The sequence below is a fragment of the Nelumbo nucifera genome, chromosome 4 (assembly GCF_055504915.1).
Source record: "Nelumbo nucifera cultivar China Antique chromosome 4, China Antique-T2T, whole genome shotgun sequence".
Taxonomy (NCBI): domain Eukaryota; kingdom Viridiplantae; phylum Streptophyta; class Magnoliopsida; order Proteales; family Nelumbonaceae; genus Nelumbo; species Nelumbo nucifera.
The window spans coordinates 4,006,606-4,020,583 of record NC_142652.1 but is presented as its reverse complement, the minus strand read 5'-3'; the positions used below and the strand labels follow the sequence as shown (position 1 = coordinate 4,020,583).

At 35.5% G+C, this 13,978-nt stretch overlaps 1 protein-coding gene across 1 annotated transcript; it reads left to right on the top strand.

Annotated features, from left to right (window-relative positions):
- Positions 1-1,142: 1,142 nt before the first annotated feature.
- Positions 1,143-13,978, top strand: LOC104591787 (protein MICRORCHIDIA 7-like). The gene is made up of 20 exons (XM_010250810.3): positions 1,143-1,716; positions 3,635-3,709; positions 3,819-3,853; positions 3,961-4,039; positions 5,803-5,895; positions 6,027-6,111; positions 7,533-7,608; positions 7,943-8,071; positions 9,204-9,302; positions 9,464-9,565; positions 10,795-10,956; positions 11,053-11,148; positions 11,485-11,536; positions 11,618-11,729; positions 11,841-11,914; positions 11,997-12,382; positions 12,995-13,095; positions 13,219-13,282; positions 13,450-13,572; positions 13,659-13,978. The coding sequence occupies exons 1-20, from the start codon at positions 1,323-1,325 to the stop codon at positions 13,743-13,745; spliced, it is 2,424 nt and encodes an 807-aa protein (XP_010249112.1). The 5' UTR covers positions 1,143-1,322; the 3' UTR covers positions 13,746-13,978.

Sequence of the window (13,978 nt, the reverse complement as noted above, 5' to 3'; positions counted from 1 at the left end):
TGTTGTTTTAAATATAATCAAAGAGGATGATAGCAGGCGAGTTTCAGATTCAGTCCTCAGAGAACCGTCTTTACACCGTTGTCCACAGATTTTTACAGCTGTGCATTGAGAATATCTGTGTACATTTTTTGATAATATAACATATATTGCCTATCCATAAAATCGGATGAAAATGGTTTCCTATAGCTCAACACGACATTCAAATCATGTAAATAGCTGGTGGAAGCTGATTGGATCTACTACAGTAGATCCGGCCTCAACCCCTTGTACGTGTCCATTAGTGGGCCCGCGTATTAGGGTGAGGTCGGTAGGTAAACACTGTGTTGGGCCATGCCATAGGCGCCACGTAGGACAGTCATTAGAGTGGTACTGGGTCACTATATGTATAGATGGGTGAAGTGGATCAGTTAGTTGAGAGAGAATCGATGAATCATGTGTCGTGGGAGTGAATAATTCTTTAAATTTTTAAGGGAAGATAATACCTTTTTTTTCATCGCAATCGCACATGAAGAACATCTCCCATGTACTTAAATACGTGCACGAGAGATATTCTCGGTATGCGGCTGGATTCCGTGTGTTCAGACTTTATGGTTTCAGGATATCCGGGTTCGTAACCGTTGCAACGTTTAACCGAGACAATTCTGTTCCCATTTATTAAATCTACGTTAACGAATTAATGATTATCTCATTATCCAAGGCCCGAATGCAAGTAGTGCGAACAAATGAAGAAGACGCGTTACCAAGAAAAACATTTAAGTATTTAACTACTTCGTGTATAAAATAATAATAACAAATGCACCGTTAAGGCGTTAAGCGTTAACAACAACTATCTTTGCACGGCGGCATCACAATGTCCCGACTCCGAACCAAGCGTGTGCGCTGCGCTGTACTGTAATACCCAAAAAGAAACCGTCAAAGGTAAGTGGGTCCCGCATGCAGTATTAAAAGAGTAATAAAGACACGTTAGGTTAGTGTGAGACGGATTTACGAGACTTGTGAGAACAGGAATTTTTTTTTTGTACGCTTAGGATTTTGTCTTCAACTGGAACTAGAAGAGTAGAAGTAATTCATAAATCATGACCGCGCCTCGTATGACGTTTATACTATATAAGGCCTATCGTGCCGTTCGTCTATCTCCAAATAGGAAATAGAAACCAACCTCTGCGTTTCCTCTTCGCTCTAGACCACCAAAACTAACGGCTTCTGCACTCCTTTTTATAGTAATAATAATAACAAGAATCTCCATTATTTGAATATCGTGATAGATCCTCTGTTCTGTTCTTCCCATCGGAACCCTAAACTCGATAATCTTTTTGGTCGCCATGGATTCCATTGTTAAGAAAGAAACTGTTGAAAGTGGAGAAACAACGCTGGAAAATAGTCTGCCTCCCACGCTTTCAAAACATGATTTAATTGAACTCAGTAGCACCGATTCCGATTCCGATTCCGGTGACTCTGACGGCGAGTCCTTGTTTGGTAAAAGATCTAGGTCTTCGAATGGCGTCGATGGTAGTTCATCCAAGAAGCAGAAGCTGGATGGTATGGGAGTCATTTTGCCTCTCGGCTTTCTTGATCCCTTACCCCCGGAGGAAGCCTTGCCCCTGTCTGAACCAGTTTCAAAATCTCAATCCGCGGTTGTGGTTGCGAGTTGCAAGCAATTTTGGAAGGCTGGAGATTACGAGGGCGCTTCTGGCTGTGACACGGCATCTTCTTTCGGTAATTCGAACATCTTTTTTCCCCTATTTTTTATTTGTTTTTATTTATTACTTTTGTATGCTTATTGTTTCTCTTTTCCGATTTGTTTCTTTTTTTTTTTTAGGTTTAAACATAAATACTTCTATCATTCTATGTTTTTTTTTTCATGTTATTTGGTAACTTGATGTTGGTGCAATCGATGGCAGCTTTCCCTTTTTCGTTTATACTTTGCCATTTGTTTTTCTGCTTCAATCACCCAAATTTATTGGTGTAAAACGCTGATAAAAAAATATATTGGAGTAAAACAATAGCAAGACAATGCTGCCTTTGAGTCATGAAATTATGTGAATCGAAAACCATGTATTCCATCCAAAATCATCTTTTATAAATAGCGTTACTCTCCATTAAATTGAGAAAAAAACGACTCTGTTCCACTTGATGTGTTTTTGCAGTACAAAAGGAACCAAAAAAAAAAATTAGAACCTGCCATTGTTTCGAAGGAAATCATATTCACATGCTCTAATTCCTAAGTTCTTGATACAAATGCCATGCAAAATGCTGAGTGCCAATGATTGAGGTAGTAACAGAATTGGGTTATCATTGGAGTACAATCAAATAATCGATGATTGTCTATCTAGGAGGGTGCATTAACTAATCATTATGAAATGATCAGTTTAATTTGATTATAGTCATGACTTCTAATTTGGTTATCATCTTCATGGAAAAGTGAGGGGTAAGAAGTAGAACAAAACAAAAGTGTAAGTATAGAAATATCGGTAATAATGTTTAATTTGGTTAATTGGTTTATCTCATTAATCACAGGAACATATTCTTATTATGGACATGGTAATGCCGTGTATACACAGTTGTGCTAAAGAAGATGACATGAAAATTCTTAATTAAGTGTGTTTGTCTTTCTTTTATGAGGCTCTTAGTGACTCTTGGAAGATAAGTGTGTTTGTCTTCCTCCTGTAAATTTTCTACTGATGATTTAATGAAAGTGTTATTGATAAAAAAAAATTTTCTCAATTAATTTGTTGAGTAGAGGGTGAAAAAGAAATTGCCCATTGTTGACCCGGCCAGTTTGACTGAGGCCTGGCCATGACTTTGGGTCCACTTAACCTATAACCCACTAATTTGCAGAAAACCATTCACTTGGTTAGTGACCTGTTGACCCAGATGGTTGAAGCTGGCCTGTTCAATCCATTTACTGAGTCATGGGTTTTATATTGTTATATTTTTGAAACTTTTTTTTTTTATTTTTATGATGTCATAGATTGACCTATTGACCCAAAAAGTTGAACTGGTGGCCATGGTTTGTAATATTGATATCAATGAATATATTCTGCCATGTAGAGTGGAGAAATTTTGGAGATATTTCGCTAATTTTGCTAAGATATTTGAAAATTGTAAAATATCTGGAAAGTTTTATAGAAACATTAAATTAGTTAATAAACCTTCAAGAGATAATTAGAAGGAATATAATTGGACATTTAAGGCTCAAAAAAACCATAACAAAGAGCTCTACAAATTAAATAGGGAAAAATTATGTGATTGTAATAGCTATATTTCTTTGTCTCCCTTTTTGGTCTTTAGCCATCTTCTCTCCTTTATATATGTCAATTGCTTGCCATTTTAACTTTTGCCTTCGTGCTCCACATCCTTGCAGGCCAACTACAGTCCGAAATGTGCTGTAGAAGGGCTATGTTTTTGCACCTTTCTTGGGATACACTAGTCAGTTTTTTTTAGAAGTTGAACAAAACAACCAATGCCTTTGTTTTGTGTGTGGTATTACATACTATACACATGGGCTGGGATCATTTATTTTATTCGAATCTTGTTACAATGGGAATGGTTTGGTGGCTTCACAATAGTTTGTTATGTGTGTCATTACTTATCTATTCAATTGATATTTAATTTCTTTCTTTTATGTTTGCAGGTGGTATGGATCATGTTAGGGTACATCCCAAGTTTCTCCATTCAAATGCAACAAGCCACAAATGGGCTCTTGGAGGTAATCTTTGCACACTTAATTTATCATCACTTCATTTGCAAATATCGACTTATCAAGATAACTTGTCATGCTAGTTAATTCTACTTTCCATTTTATTTTTCTTCAACAGCTTTTGCAGAGCTTTTGGATAATTCTTTAGATGAGGTATTTATCTTCCTTTCTTCTATTTAAATTTGTTTCAGTGTTTATACTAACTAAACCATGCTTTGCATACTTCTGTACTTTTTTTAAGCAACTTATTTTAATGTCAGATATGCCATGGTGCTACATATGTTAGCATAGATATGCTGAAGAATAAAAAGGATGGGAGCAGAATGTTGCTGGTTGAAGGTATGGAGCTCAGTTTTTTAATTTTATTTTAGGATTTTCTTTTTCCTTGAGTGTTACCATCAATTTGAAGTATTGAACTACAAAAATGGTAATCAACAGCCTAGCCAACCTGCTCTGGCCTTTGGTGGCACCTAGAGGTTGCATAACTTTTTGGAGCTGAAAAATCCTGCACTATTGATTATTGGCAGTGCTCAACTGCCTTGCTATTAATGGATCCTGTTTGCCACTGCTTGGCCATTTTAGAGTAGGAAAGAAACATTCACCTCTGTGTTCTTTCTTTGGTATTTCACCATGCAATTTTCTTTTCACTTACAAGGGGCATTAAGCACTTCTTATTAATTACTGTACTGTAAACAATGGAAGTGCCCCCTACAAGTAAGATGCCTGATGAAAAGGGTATGAATAGGCGTTTTTACTTTCTTCTTTTTCTCAAAGAGTTAGGATTTCTCAAAATTGGTGATGCAAGTTAGGATGGCTCCAAAAGCTAGCAGTTAAACTTCACTTTGGGTACCAGAATAAAAATATTCTTTTGAGCATTGCTAGATCTATTGGCACTGGAAACTTTCTTATTTTAGGAAAAGCCTTTGTATTCCGTTTCCATTTAAAAAAACCTTTGTAGTTGGATGGTTGTTGGCAACTCAGATGGCCTTTGGGTTCTCAGACAGGAATGCGAGATTCTTGGCTGCTTGGAAGAACAGCACATCAAGATATTTGCCTGGATCGGCTAATGATCTTGCTGATTCTATTGCAGAAGTGTGGGGTAGACTGGTAGACCATAGAGTCTTGTATTGTGGCTCTAGGCCTGGGATGGTGCAGCTGTAGGTCCCTTTATGTTTTTGATACTATGAGCACATATATATATTTTTTTATCAGCAACTCAAAATGAATTTGTTAAGAAAAAAATAATGAAGTACAACAAGAATGAAGTCATTTATAGGAATTTAGGAGTTAGCTCCAACATGGTGATGAAATGTAAGTAGGCTAAGATGATTTGGTCATATGCATGGAAGACCATCAACAACACTCATAAGAAATTATTTGTTACAAGTTGAAGGGGCTAGAAGGGTAAGGGGCACAGACCAAAAAGGACATGGGTAGAAGTAGTAACAAATGATTTAAGTGTCGGTAATTTAACAATGGATATGGCATTAAACAGAGTAGATTGGTGGAACAGATTCATGTAGCCAACTCCATATAGTTGGGATAAGGCTTGGATGATGATGACCTTTGAATTAAACTATGTTTATCAATTACTGCAAAAAAAAGAGAGATGCATCATGTCAAAGGTTAGGTCTGTATCCAAATGAACCCTTCGAGCACCCTAGAGATCTGGGACCATTAACGGCAAATGCCCTATCCGTTTTCACATATGTATTTTCTATTTCTTTATTGTTTGTAAAAGCATAACCAAAAGAAAAACCAATAACAGAATTTTCTTATAAAGTCATAATCCAGTCTCACTTGTAGTCCTAAATAGTGATATTCTTTACACAATATAATCAATTCTATTCAACAGAGCCATAAAGAATGTTTAAAAACATGAATATTTATATAATAAGAATCCAGACAATAAGTAATGAAATAACCTGCCTTGCCCTTTTCCTTGCCTAAGACGTAGTGTTGTACAAAAAGCCCCTCAAGTGTGTGGACTAGTTGTGATACTTCTTAGAAAGCTTAACCTGGGAGCCTCATGCATTTCTGTTTATGTTTGTATATTTTTTCCATATGTTAAGTTAAATGTTTGTTTTGCTTCATTATTGCAGATAATGGTGGTGGAATGGATCCAGATAAAATGCGACAATGTATGTCTCTAGGTTATTCTGCAAAAAGCAAATCAGCTAATACCATTGGGCAATGTAAGTACTGAGTTCTACATTTTATGGAGAGATACTTTCAACAAATGAATAAATAATATTAATATTTGGACTTTAAGTGATATCTCTCACTGTTACAATGTTATTTTTTCTTTGTTATGCTTCTTCTGCAGATGGAAATGGTTTCAAGACCAGTACCATGAGGCTGGGGGCAGATGTTATTGTGTTCTCACGTTGTTGTGGAAAAGATGGGAAAAGGTGTGGACTGTTTCTTAGTATAGTTTTTCTTTTTCTTGTTGTTATTTTTATGTCTCACTCCTGCATTTCAAGAATTATATATGGTGGTGAGTTAGTTTCTACACAGAGGAACACTCCTGCAGCTTGGGGAATCTGTTGGATTGGTAGTCCCAAGGTCTGCCAATAGCTTGGCAGATGGTCTAGCAAAACAAAGAGCCACTAGGAATAAGTTGTGCTGGGTTTGATTCCCTAATGGAAAATTGTAAAGAATATCAGATGATGGATAGTGGGAATTCAGATTAGCTGAACACTTTAGCTTTGTAGAAGGCTGTGGAACCAATGGTAATGTCTCATGGCAGTGACCAAATACATGGGGCCCACACTGAGAGGTTGAATGGTTGTGGGCCCCATGTATTTTATGACTGGTGTGGAGTGTTATTATTAGGGGTGTTCATGGTTCGGTTAACCGAACCGTGGGCCTTTTTTTTCAACTGAACCGGTAGTACTGGTTTTTCGAAAATCAGTAACTGAAACTGAACCAAAGCCGATTGGTTAACTGGTTGACCGGTTCAGTTAACCGCCGGTTTGGTTCACCATTGTTTTGGTTTTTCGATTTTCATAATATTATATATAATATAAAATATATGAAAAATATATACAATATATATATATATATATGGTTTTTTGGTTAGGTTTGCCTATGTCATGCTCACCCCTAGTTATTATTGGTTCCACAGCCTGCTGAACAGCTATTGTGTTCAGCTAATCCTATCTCGGATAGTGGGGCCTAGGCCAATGAAGAGGTGCTTGGCACACCACTGTATATACCATTCTTTTTAAATATTAATAAAGCTATTAACAATTATGGAAAAAATTAAAGTACATGGGTAATTGGAAAGTTCACTGGATTGCAGTGGAAAGGCAAATGTAGTATGGCTTTTGCTTTGCTAAGTTAACTCTCATTTTTATGTGAAATTATCTAATTCCTTTTCTCCATTGTTGTTTTGTCATATTTAAGACAGGTTATTGCAATTTTATAAGTAATGAACTATCATGGAAAAGGAATTTTAGGGGAGTTAGTAGTTGATTGATTATGTCCTTCAGTCCTTGCCTATGACATCCATGGTGGTTATGTCCTTCAGTCCTTGCCTATGTCATGCTTCCACATTTCTAGTCATGTAGTGCCCGACATGTTATATCAGTTTCTAGGTACAGAAAGCTTACAATATCTAGAAATGTCCAATAACCATCTAGAAATGTCCTTTATTTTTTATTCAATTATTTCAAGGTCGATCACTAGTTCTTTGATTCTAATATGCGGGTAACTTGCATTTAGTTGTTTTTCTTTATTTTGCACAGACATCATATCCATGTTTGATTTTTAATTTATCTCCTTGCCTTTCTATTGATACCAATTGTATCATGTGGTCTTTGCCTCTTAGTTCTACACAAAGCGTTGGAATGCTTTCATACACATTTTTGAGGAGCACTGGGAAGGAAGATATTGTAGTTCCCATGGTAGGATACTTTGAAGCATTTTTACCATACATTTTTCTTCAACATTTTCCTATCAGGATTTCATGTATATTCTCTGGTGTCGGTTTTAAAAATATGTTTATGTGAAGATATAGACCATATAAGCTGTATACCTGTTACAGCACAATTCCTTTAGCACAACCAATTCAATGACTGTGAAATTCATAATTTCTGATAACTCTGTCTCTTGGTCATGCTTCCCAATGTTGAGTTTGTTGAAAACTTATACTTTTTCTTACCTTACTCTTCTTATTTTTTCTTGAAATCTATAATGACCTTATTCTTTTATAATGATTGTTTGCATTGTATTGATAAGCTTGACTATGAGAACGTGGGAAGAAATTGGAACAAGATGACACGGTTATCTCCGGGTGATTGGAATAGAAATGTAGAAACCATTGTACAATGGTCTCCTTATTCAAGTGAAGCAGATTTACTTCATCAGGTCACTGTTCCTCTTCCTTAAATAATTGTTTTCTATGTTCATATAAAGACAGATAGATCTATTATGTCAAAAATGTTAATTAGTTACCCCATCTTTCTATATATTTCTTCTTCACTCAAATTTGCATTTGGAATAATTGTTACTACTGTAATAAAATCTGGATGTTAAAAGTTGGGGGTGTTCCAAGATATGGAAACAATATCATGTTAGTCATGAATGGTTTGTAATTTCCTTGAAAAATGGTGAAAATTTCCTAAACAAAACCCTCCCATAATAAGAAATTCCATGCATCTCTTAGTATGCTATTTAAAAAATTGACACATCAATGGAACCTTTAATTTGTTTTTGTGGGTGAAATTTTCTCGAATTGTGCTTCAGCATCAACGTCCCTGTGAACCCAATCAAACATGCTGAACACCATCAAAAAAGAAAGAAAAGAAATTATGAGACAGAATCTGCTCAAACCACATTTCTTGCAATATAACTTAAGAAAAAAGGTATTTGTATTACTGACTTCAGGCCTTAACCAACTTCATTTGGCCAAATAAAAACCTAGCACCATCAACCCTGAAGTCAAACCCAAACATACAAGCTATTGTTCTCACATCCACATCACAAGATCACCAACCCCTATCAAAGGCCGGGTAACTACTTGGCTGATGGCTTGGTAAAATCTGTGGGATACTCACTCTTCTTTAGTTCCTATGCCTAAAATCAACTGTCTTGCCAACCTCTTCTGCACTCTTACCTTCCAACTCTAAAAACACTTTTATTGCAAATTCACCTCCTCCCAGAAAACAATAAACGGAATTTCTTTTAGGTCCATACTTATCTTTTTTCTCATAATCATCGTTGTCACTTTCAACAAGTTTCTTGAAAATTTGTTCAATTTTGATAGCCCGTCGTTAACTTCAATTCTTCAATTGATACCCTCAGGAATAGACCTAAAAAAACACATGCTGCATTCCACCATTAACCCATCACAACTCACCCCCATCTGTGCATCCACCCATACATGATCAAATATGAATATTAATAGCTTTGAATTTAGATATAGGTATATCCAATCTATTGATAGCCATAATATCTAATAATTTTTATTTTACTTTTTTGTTTTTTTTTCTTTTTGCAGTTCAACTCTTTGGAAGATCATGGCACACGTATAATCATATATAATCTATGGGAGGATGATCATGGAGAATTGGAACTGGATTTTGACACTGACCCACATGTATGTCTCCTATAACTTTTCATTTACCAACCCTTCTTGCTTCTTCCTTAACAAATTTAGGATAGGTTAATTGATGATTTCCTTGATGTTTCTCTGATGTATGGCTGAAAAGATATCTGCCTATACGATTTATCATTTAATTTTTTATGTTGAAATGGCAGGACATTCAAATTCGAGGTGTCAATCGAGATGAGAAGAAGATACAGATGGCAAAGCAGTTTCCCAACTCTAAGCATTTTTTGACTTATCGAAATTCATTAAGGGTACCCTTGTTAGTTTGCCTATGGTCTTTCTTTCTTTCTTTTTTTTTATTACTTTTTTCCATTTTTGGTAGAAATATTAGAATTCATTTCATGTTCTATTTTAAATGTTTATGCACAGTTCAGTTTGGCATGATTAACCTGTTTCATTATTCATATCTTTCTTACAGTAATTTAGTAGTTCTACAACTGTTGTTTTTGTTTCTTAAGAAAAGGATTACTACTGTTTAGCATTTATCTACTGGAGTTGCATATCGTAAGCATTATTTTAGGCAAGTATCCCATGATCACAATGTAGTCTTAGTTCAAATAGTTGCTATTTTTTTTCTCTAACAGAATCTCAACTCAGCAAAGCTTATCCTAGCTATTTGGGGTTGGCAGTCATGACTTCTGAGATGTTTATTTTTCCACTACAGCCCCATCCCTTTTGGCCTTACTGACTGACCTGAGAAGAATGCAAAGTTAAAGTATTCCAGGTCTGCACTCTGCATGTTGGCTAGGCAGTCAACTTTGGCTAGTCTATTTGACCTAGGTAGAGTAGTCTGTTTCTGAAGAAATTTCAGTATACTAGCCCAACAAATTTCAGGGAAAATGGCTTGCCTGAGAATGTCTTTGATTTTATGGCTCAGTTTGGAAAGAGTACAAATACAAATATGTAGGGTGCAAAACCTTGTATTTTGTATTATTTTATATGTATTTGTATTGTACATATTTGTATTTGTACTCTTTCCAAATTGAGCCTATAGAAAATATGAGGGAAAGTTTTTAAGGAATTGCACAGATTTTGTAAAGAACTTTCCACCAAATTTTCTGTCTCTCTCTTATTTTCTATCAAACCAACCATAGCTCAAAGGTTTGTTTTGAGTTTATAGCTACTTTTCTGCACCTGCTATTCATGATTATCTGGATGGTCTCCCTTGCAAGGAAGTGATTCTATGGTAAATTGAGGTCCTGGATGAGCTAACACATACTTTTGACCCCTTGTGTATATGCATGTTCACACATTTGAGGTGTATTGGTATATTTTTATGTAAAGGTTAAATTTTACTGAAAGTAATTAGTGCCTATTATATTAACTTTATTGATTTATTCTATTTAGGTCCCCCAATACTTTCACAAAACACAAAATTTTGTTTTTGTTTCATGAAATTAAAATTCATCGCAGGGCCTTCGATTAAAGGATTTATTTTTTGGGGGGTTTTAATGATTTTATTTTATTTCAATATTTTCAGAGTTATGCATCAATTCTTTACCTGAGACTTCCACATGGCTTCAGAATTATTCTGCGTGAGAAAGATGTTGAGCATCATAACTTAGTCGATGATATGATGTTTACACAAGAGGTCACATACAGACCACAACCTGGTGCTGATGGGGTTTCAAGGGAATCAAATGTAATACTTGACAGATTTGCATTTATCTTTATTAATCTGCCATTTTGAGTTCATTATGATTAATGCTTTAGATTCCATCTTATGTGTGAATTTCAGATGGTTGCTGTTGTCACAATTGGGTTTGTGAAGGATGCAAAGGATCATATTGATGTTCAAGGATTTAATGTTTATCACAAGAATCGACTTATTAAGGTTTATTCTCCCATTTGCTTCTATATTATCAGAATCATGTTTTATTCAATCTACTCAAACTATTTGTGTTATCTATGCCCTCAATAATCCATTAGGTGTTGATTGATCCAAGAGCTTAATGCTCTCTTTATACTTGTCTTTTGTTGTTTACTTCTCTATAGGTTTATATTTCTCCTCTAAACTGTATTCTGGGCATATTCTCTACTAGCCTCTCAAGGTTTACTTGTTTAGCCAAATCATATATACCTGGATTCCAGAAAGGAAAAAATAAGTTACTTAAATTTCATAAATTAGCAACTATTTGAACCATTCTTACCTGAGGCACAATTTTCTCAGCCATTCTGGAGGGTCTGGAATGCTGCAGGAAGTGATGGTCGGGGAATTATAGGTATCATTTTTGTATTGTCAGATATTAATCTAATTAGTTTGGAACCAAGTTCATTTTTAATGCAAGTTCATTGAACCACAGGTGTACTGGAAGCTAATTTTGTTGAACCAGCTCATGATAAACAAGGGTTTGAACGTACAATTGTGCTTTCAAGACTCGAGGCACGATTATTGCAGATGCAAAAGAATTACTGGTTTGTTGTCTTTCATCTCTTTATTTTGGGATCCTTTGTATTATGTTTAATAAATTAATTCCCACTCCAAGTACCAAAAAAATAAATTAATTCCCACTCTTTGACCTATAGGGGCAACAACTGTCATAAAATTGGCTATGCTCCCCGGCGTCAAAAGAAACTTGTGAATGAATCTGCAAATGGAGGTATCTAGATCAATACCTAGTAGTCTTTATGATTCTGGATATTTCATATTCTAGCATTCTCTGACCAAATTTAATTTTAAAGAATCATCACCTGAGTATCCTCCTCAATCATCACGACATTCAAAGAAATCTTCCTTCCTCAGTGGAAAAACTCCACTTTCAGACAAGTATTCACATGCAAATGAGAAGGTGGTTGGGAGAAAAGAAGCTGAAAGATCTCTTAAGATGGCTGACTCCAAGCATAGAAATGAACACATACATGGAAACGGTGAAAATGGAATTAAGAGCACAAAATTTAGAAAGCGATCAGGTTCTCCAGAGCCAATGTCGCCTTCTATCGAGGATGGTGACTGTGAGATGCAAACTGCCCCTCCTGAGAGAGTTGTGAAAGGCAGTAATAGTGAGACTCAGCAAGATCATACATCCAATGGACATGCTGATCGAGTTGCTAAATGTTCACAGCCAAAGGTAAAATATCTTAATTGTGAGACTTGGGATATATTATTATTTGTTAATGAACATATTTATTCTGATACATCTTGATTTGTTACCTAGGAAGGATATGGCATTAAATAGAAGAGAATTGTGAAACAGGATTCATGTAGCTGACCCCATATAGTTGTGATAAAGCATGATGATTTGTTACCTAGGCTCAGTTTGGAAAGAGTGCAAATACAAATATTTACAGTACAAATACATACAAAATATAAGGTTTTGCACTCTAAATATTTGTATTTGTACTCCTTCCAAACTAAGCCCTAGGAGCTAACTTGGTCTCTTGAACTAAACTATTAATTCTCTATGTTATTTAATTTAATTAAGTTCTATTTTTTGTTAACTGCTACTAGTTAATGTGGTCTTTGGTGCTGTATTGGGAGGCGTTTGTACATCTTTTGTGTAATGTGCCACTGCCACCCAATGGTACCCATGTGTTTGAAACCATAATAAAATATTCTGCAGTGCAAATTGTACTCATGGTACAACAAAACAGAAAAGAACAAAAATGCGCCATCACTATTTCTGTCTAAAACTGTTTTTTTCTGTTAGATAATTTTCTCTTATAGTTATTTTGATTTGCAGGTTGCTGATGTTCCTTACAGTGGAAATGGAAATGTGCATTCTAATTCCCATGAAAATGATTTGAATCAATTTCACGAGGAGAATCCTAGACAAAAGGATAGGTGGTCTTTTCCTCGTTTTTTTCGTTCTTTCTTTTTGACCATGTTAAATTCAAATACTGTTTCTAGCACTTTGATGTCCTTACCTTATGGCTTAATGTCTGTCACGTTTTTCTTCCTTTGTAGATTGAAGAAATTGGAGGCTGATTTACATTTCGAAAGAGATAAATGTAAATCCCTAGAAGATCAAGTAAGTCTCAGGCATGCTTTTTTTTTGGGTAAATGCTATATTCTATTTATACACATTTGGGTTTTGGCCATACCTTGGAGTCATTTAATCCATTTGTTTTATAAGCTGTTCCTAAATCCTGATTCTGATGTAACCGTTATCATTTCCAAATGATTCTATGAACACAGCTTAAAAAGGCAGAGCAAAAGATTGAAGATATGAACAAGGAACAAGAGGCTTTGATCGATATATTCTCAGAAGAGAGGAACAGACGGGATAATGAAGAAGAGAATTTGAGGAAAAAATTGAAGGTGAGGAAGAGGTTCACCCTTGCATTTGCTGTCAAATGTTTAAGATTCTTTGAACGCAACTCATAAGACTTTTTTCCCCCTTGAAGGATGCTTCTAATACCATACAAGAGTTGTTGGGCAAGTTGGCGCTGCTGGAGAAAATGAGGTCTCTAAACTGCAAAACAGAACGATAGAGGTGCTATGTTACGGTGACTATCATCAGTCTAAAGAAAGAGTAAAGAGTAATACGTATCTAACGCGAAATACGTCATTCTTCATAGTTCATAGTTAGTTATACGTACTTCGGAAGGGATTGCAAACCCTGCAAGTTGACACGAGGGAAGTGTATTGGGTATATATATACATGTAATTTAAAACACAGAGGAAGCAGTTTTGATGCGAGTTAAATGTATAGTTTTTAATTGAT

Bases quoted from the DNA above. Each gene is read 5' to 3' on its own strand.
- LOC104591787 (XM_010250810.3), top strand. From the start codon at position 1,323: ATGGATTCCATTGTTAAGAAAGAAACTGTTGAAAGTGGAGAAACAACG. The intron at 7,609-7,942 runs GTAGGATACTTT...TGTATTGATAAG, and splicing joins AAGATATTGTAGTTCCCATG to CTTGACTATGAGAACGTGGG. The intron at 13,096-13,218 runs GTGGTCTTTTCC...CTTCCTTTGTAG, and splicing joins AATCCTAGACAAAAGGATAG to ATTGAAGAAATTGGAGGCTG.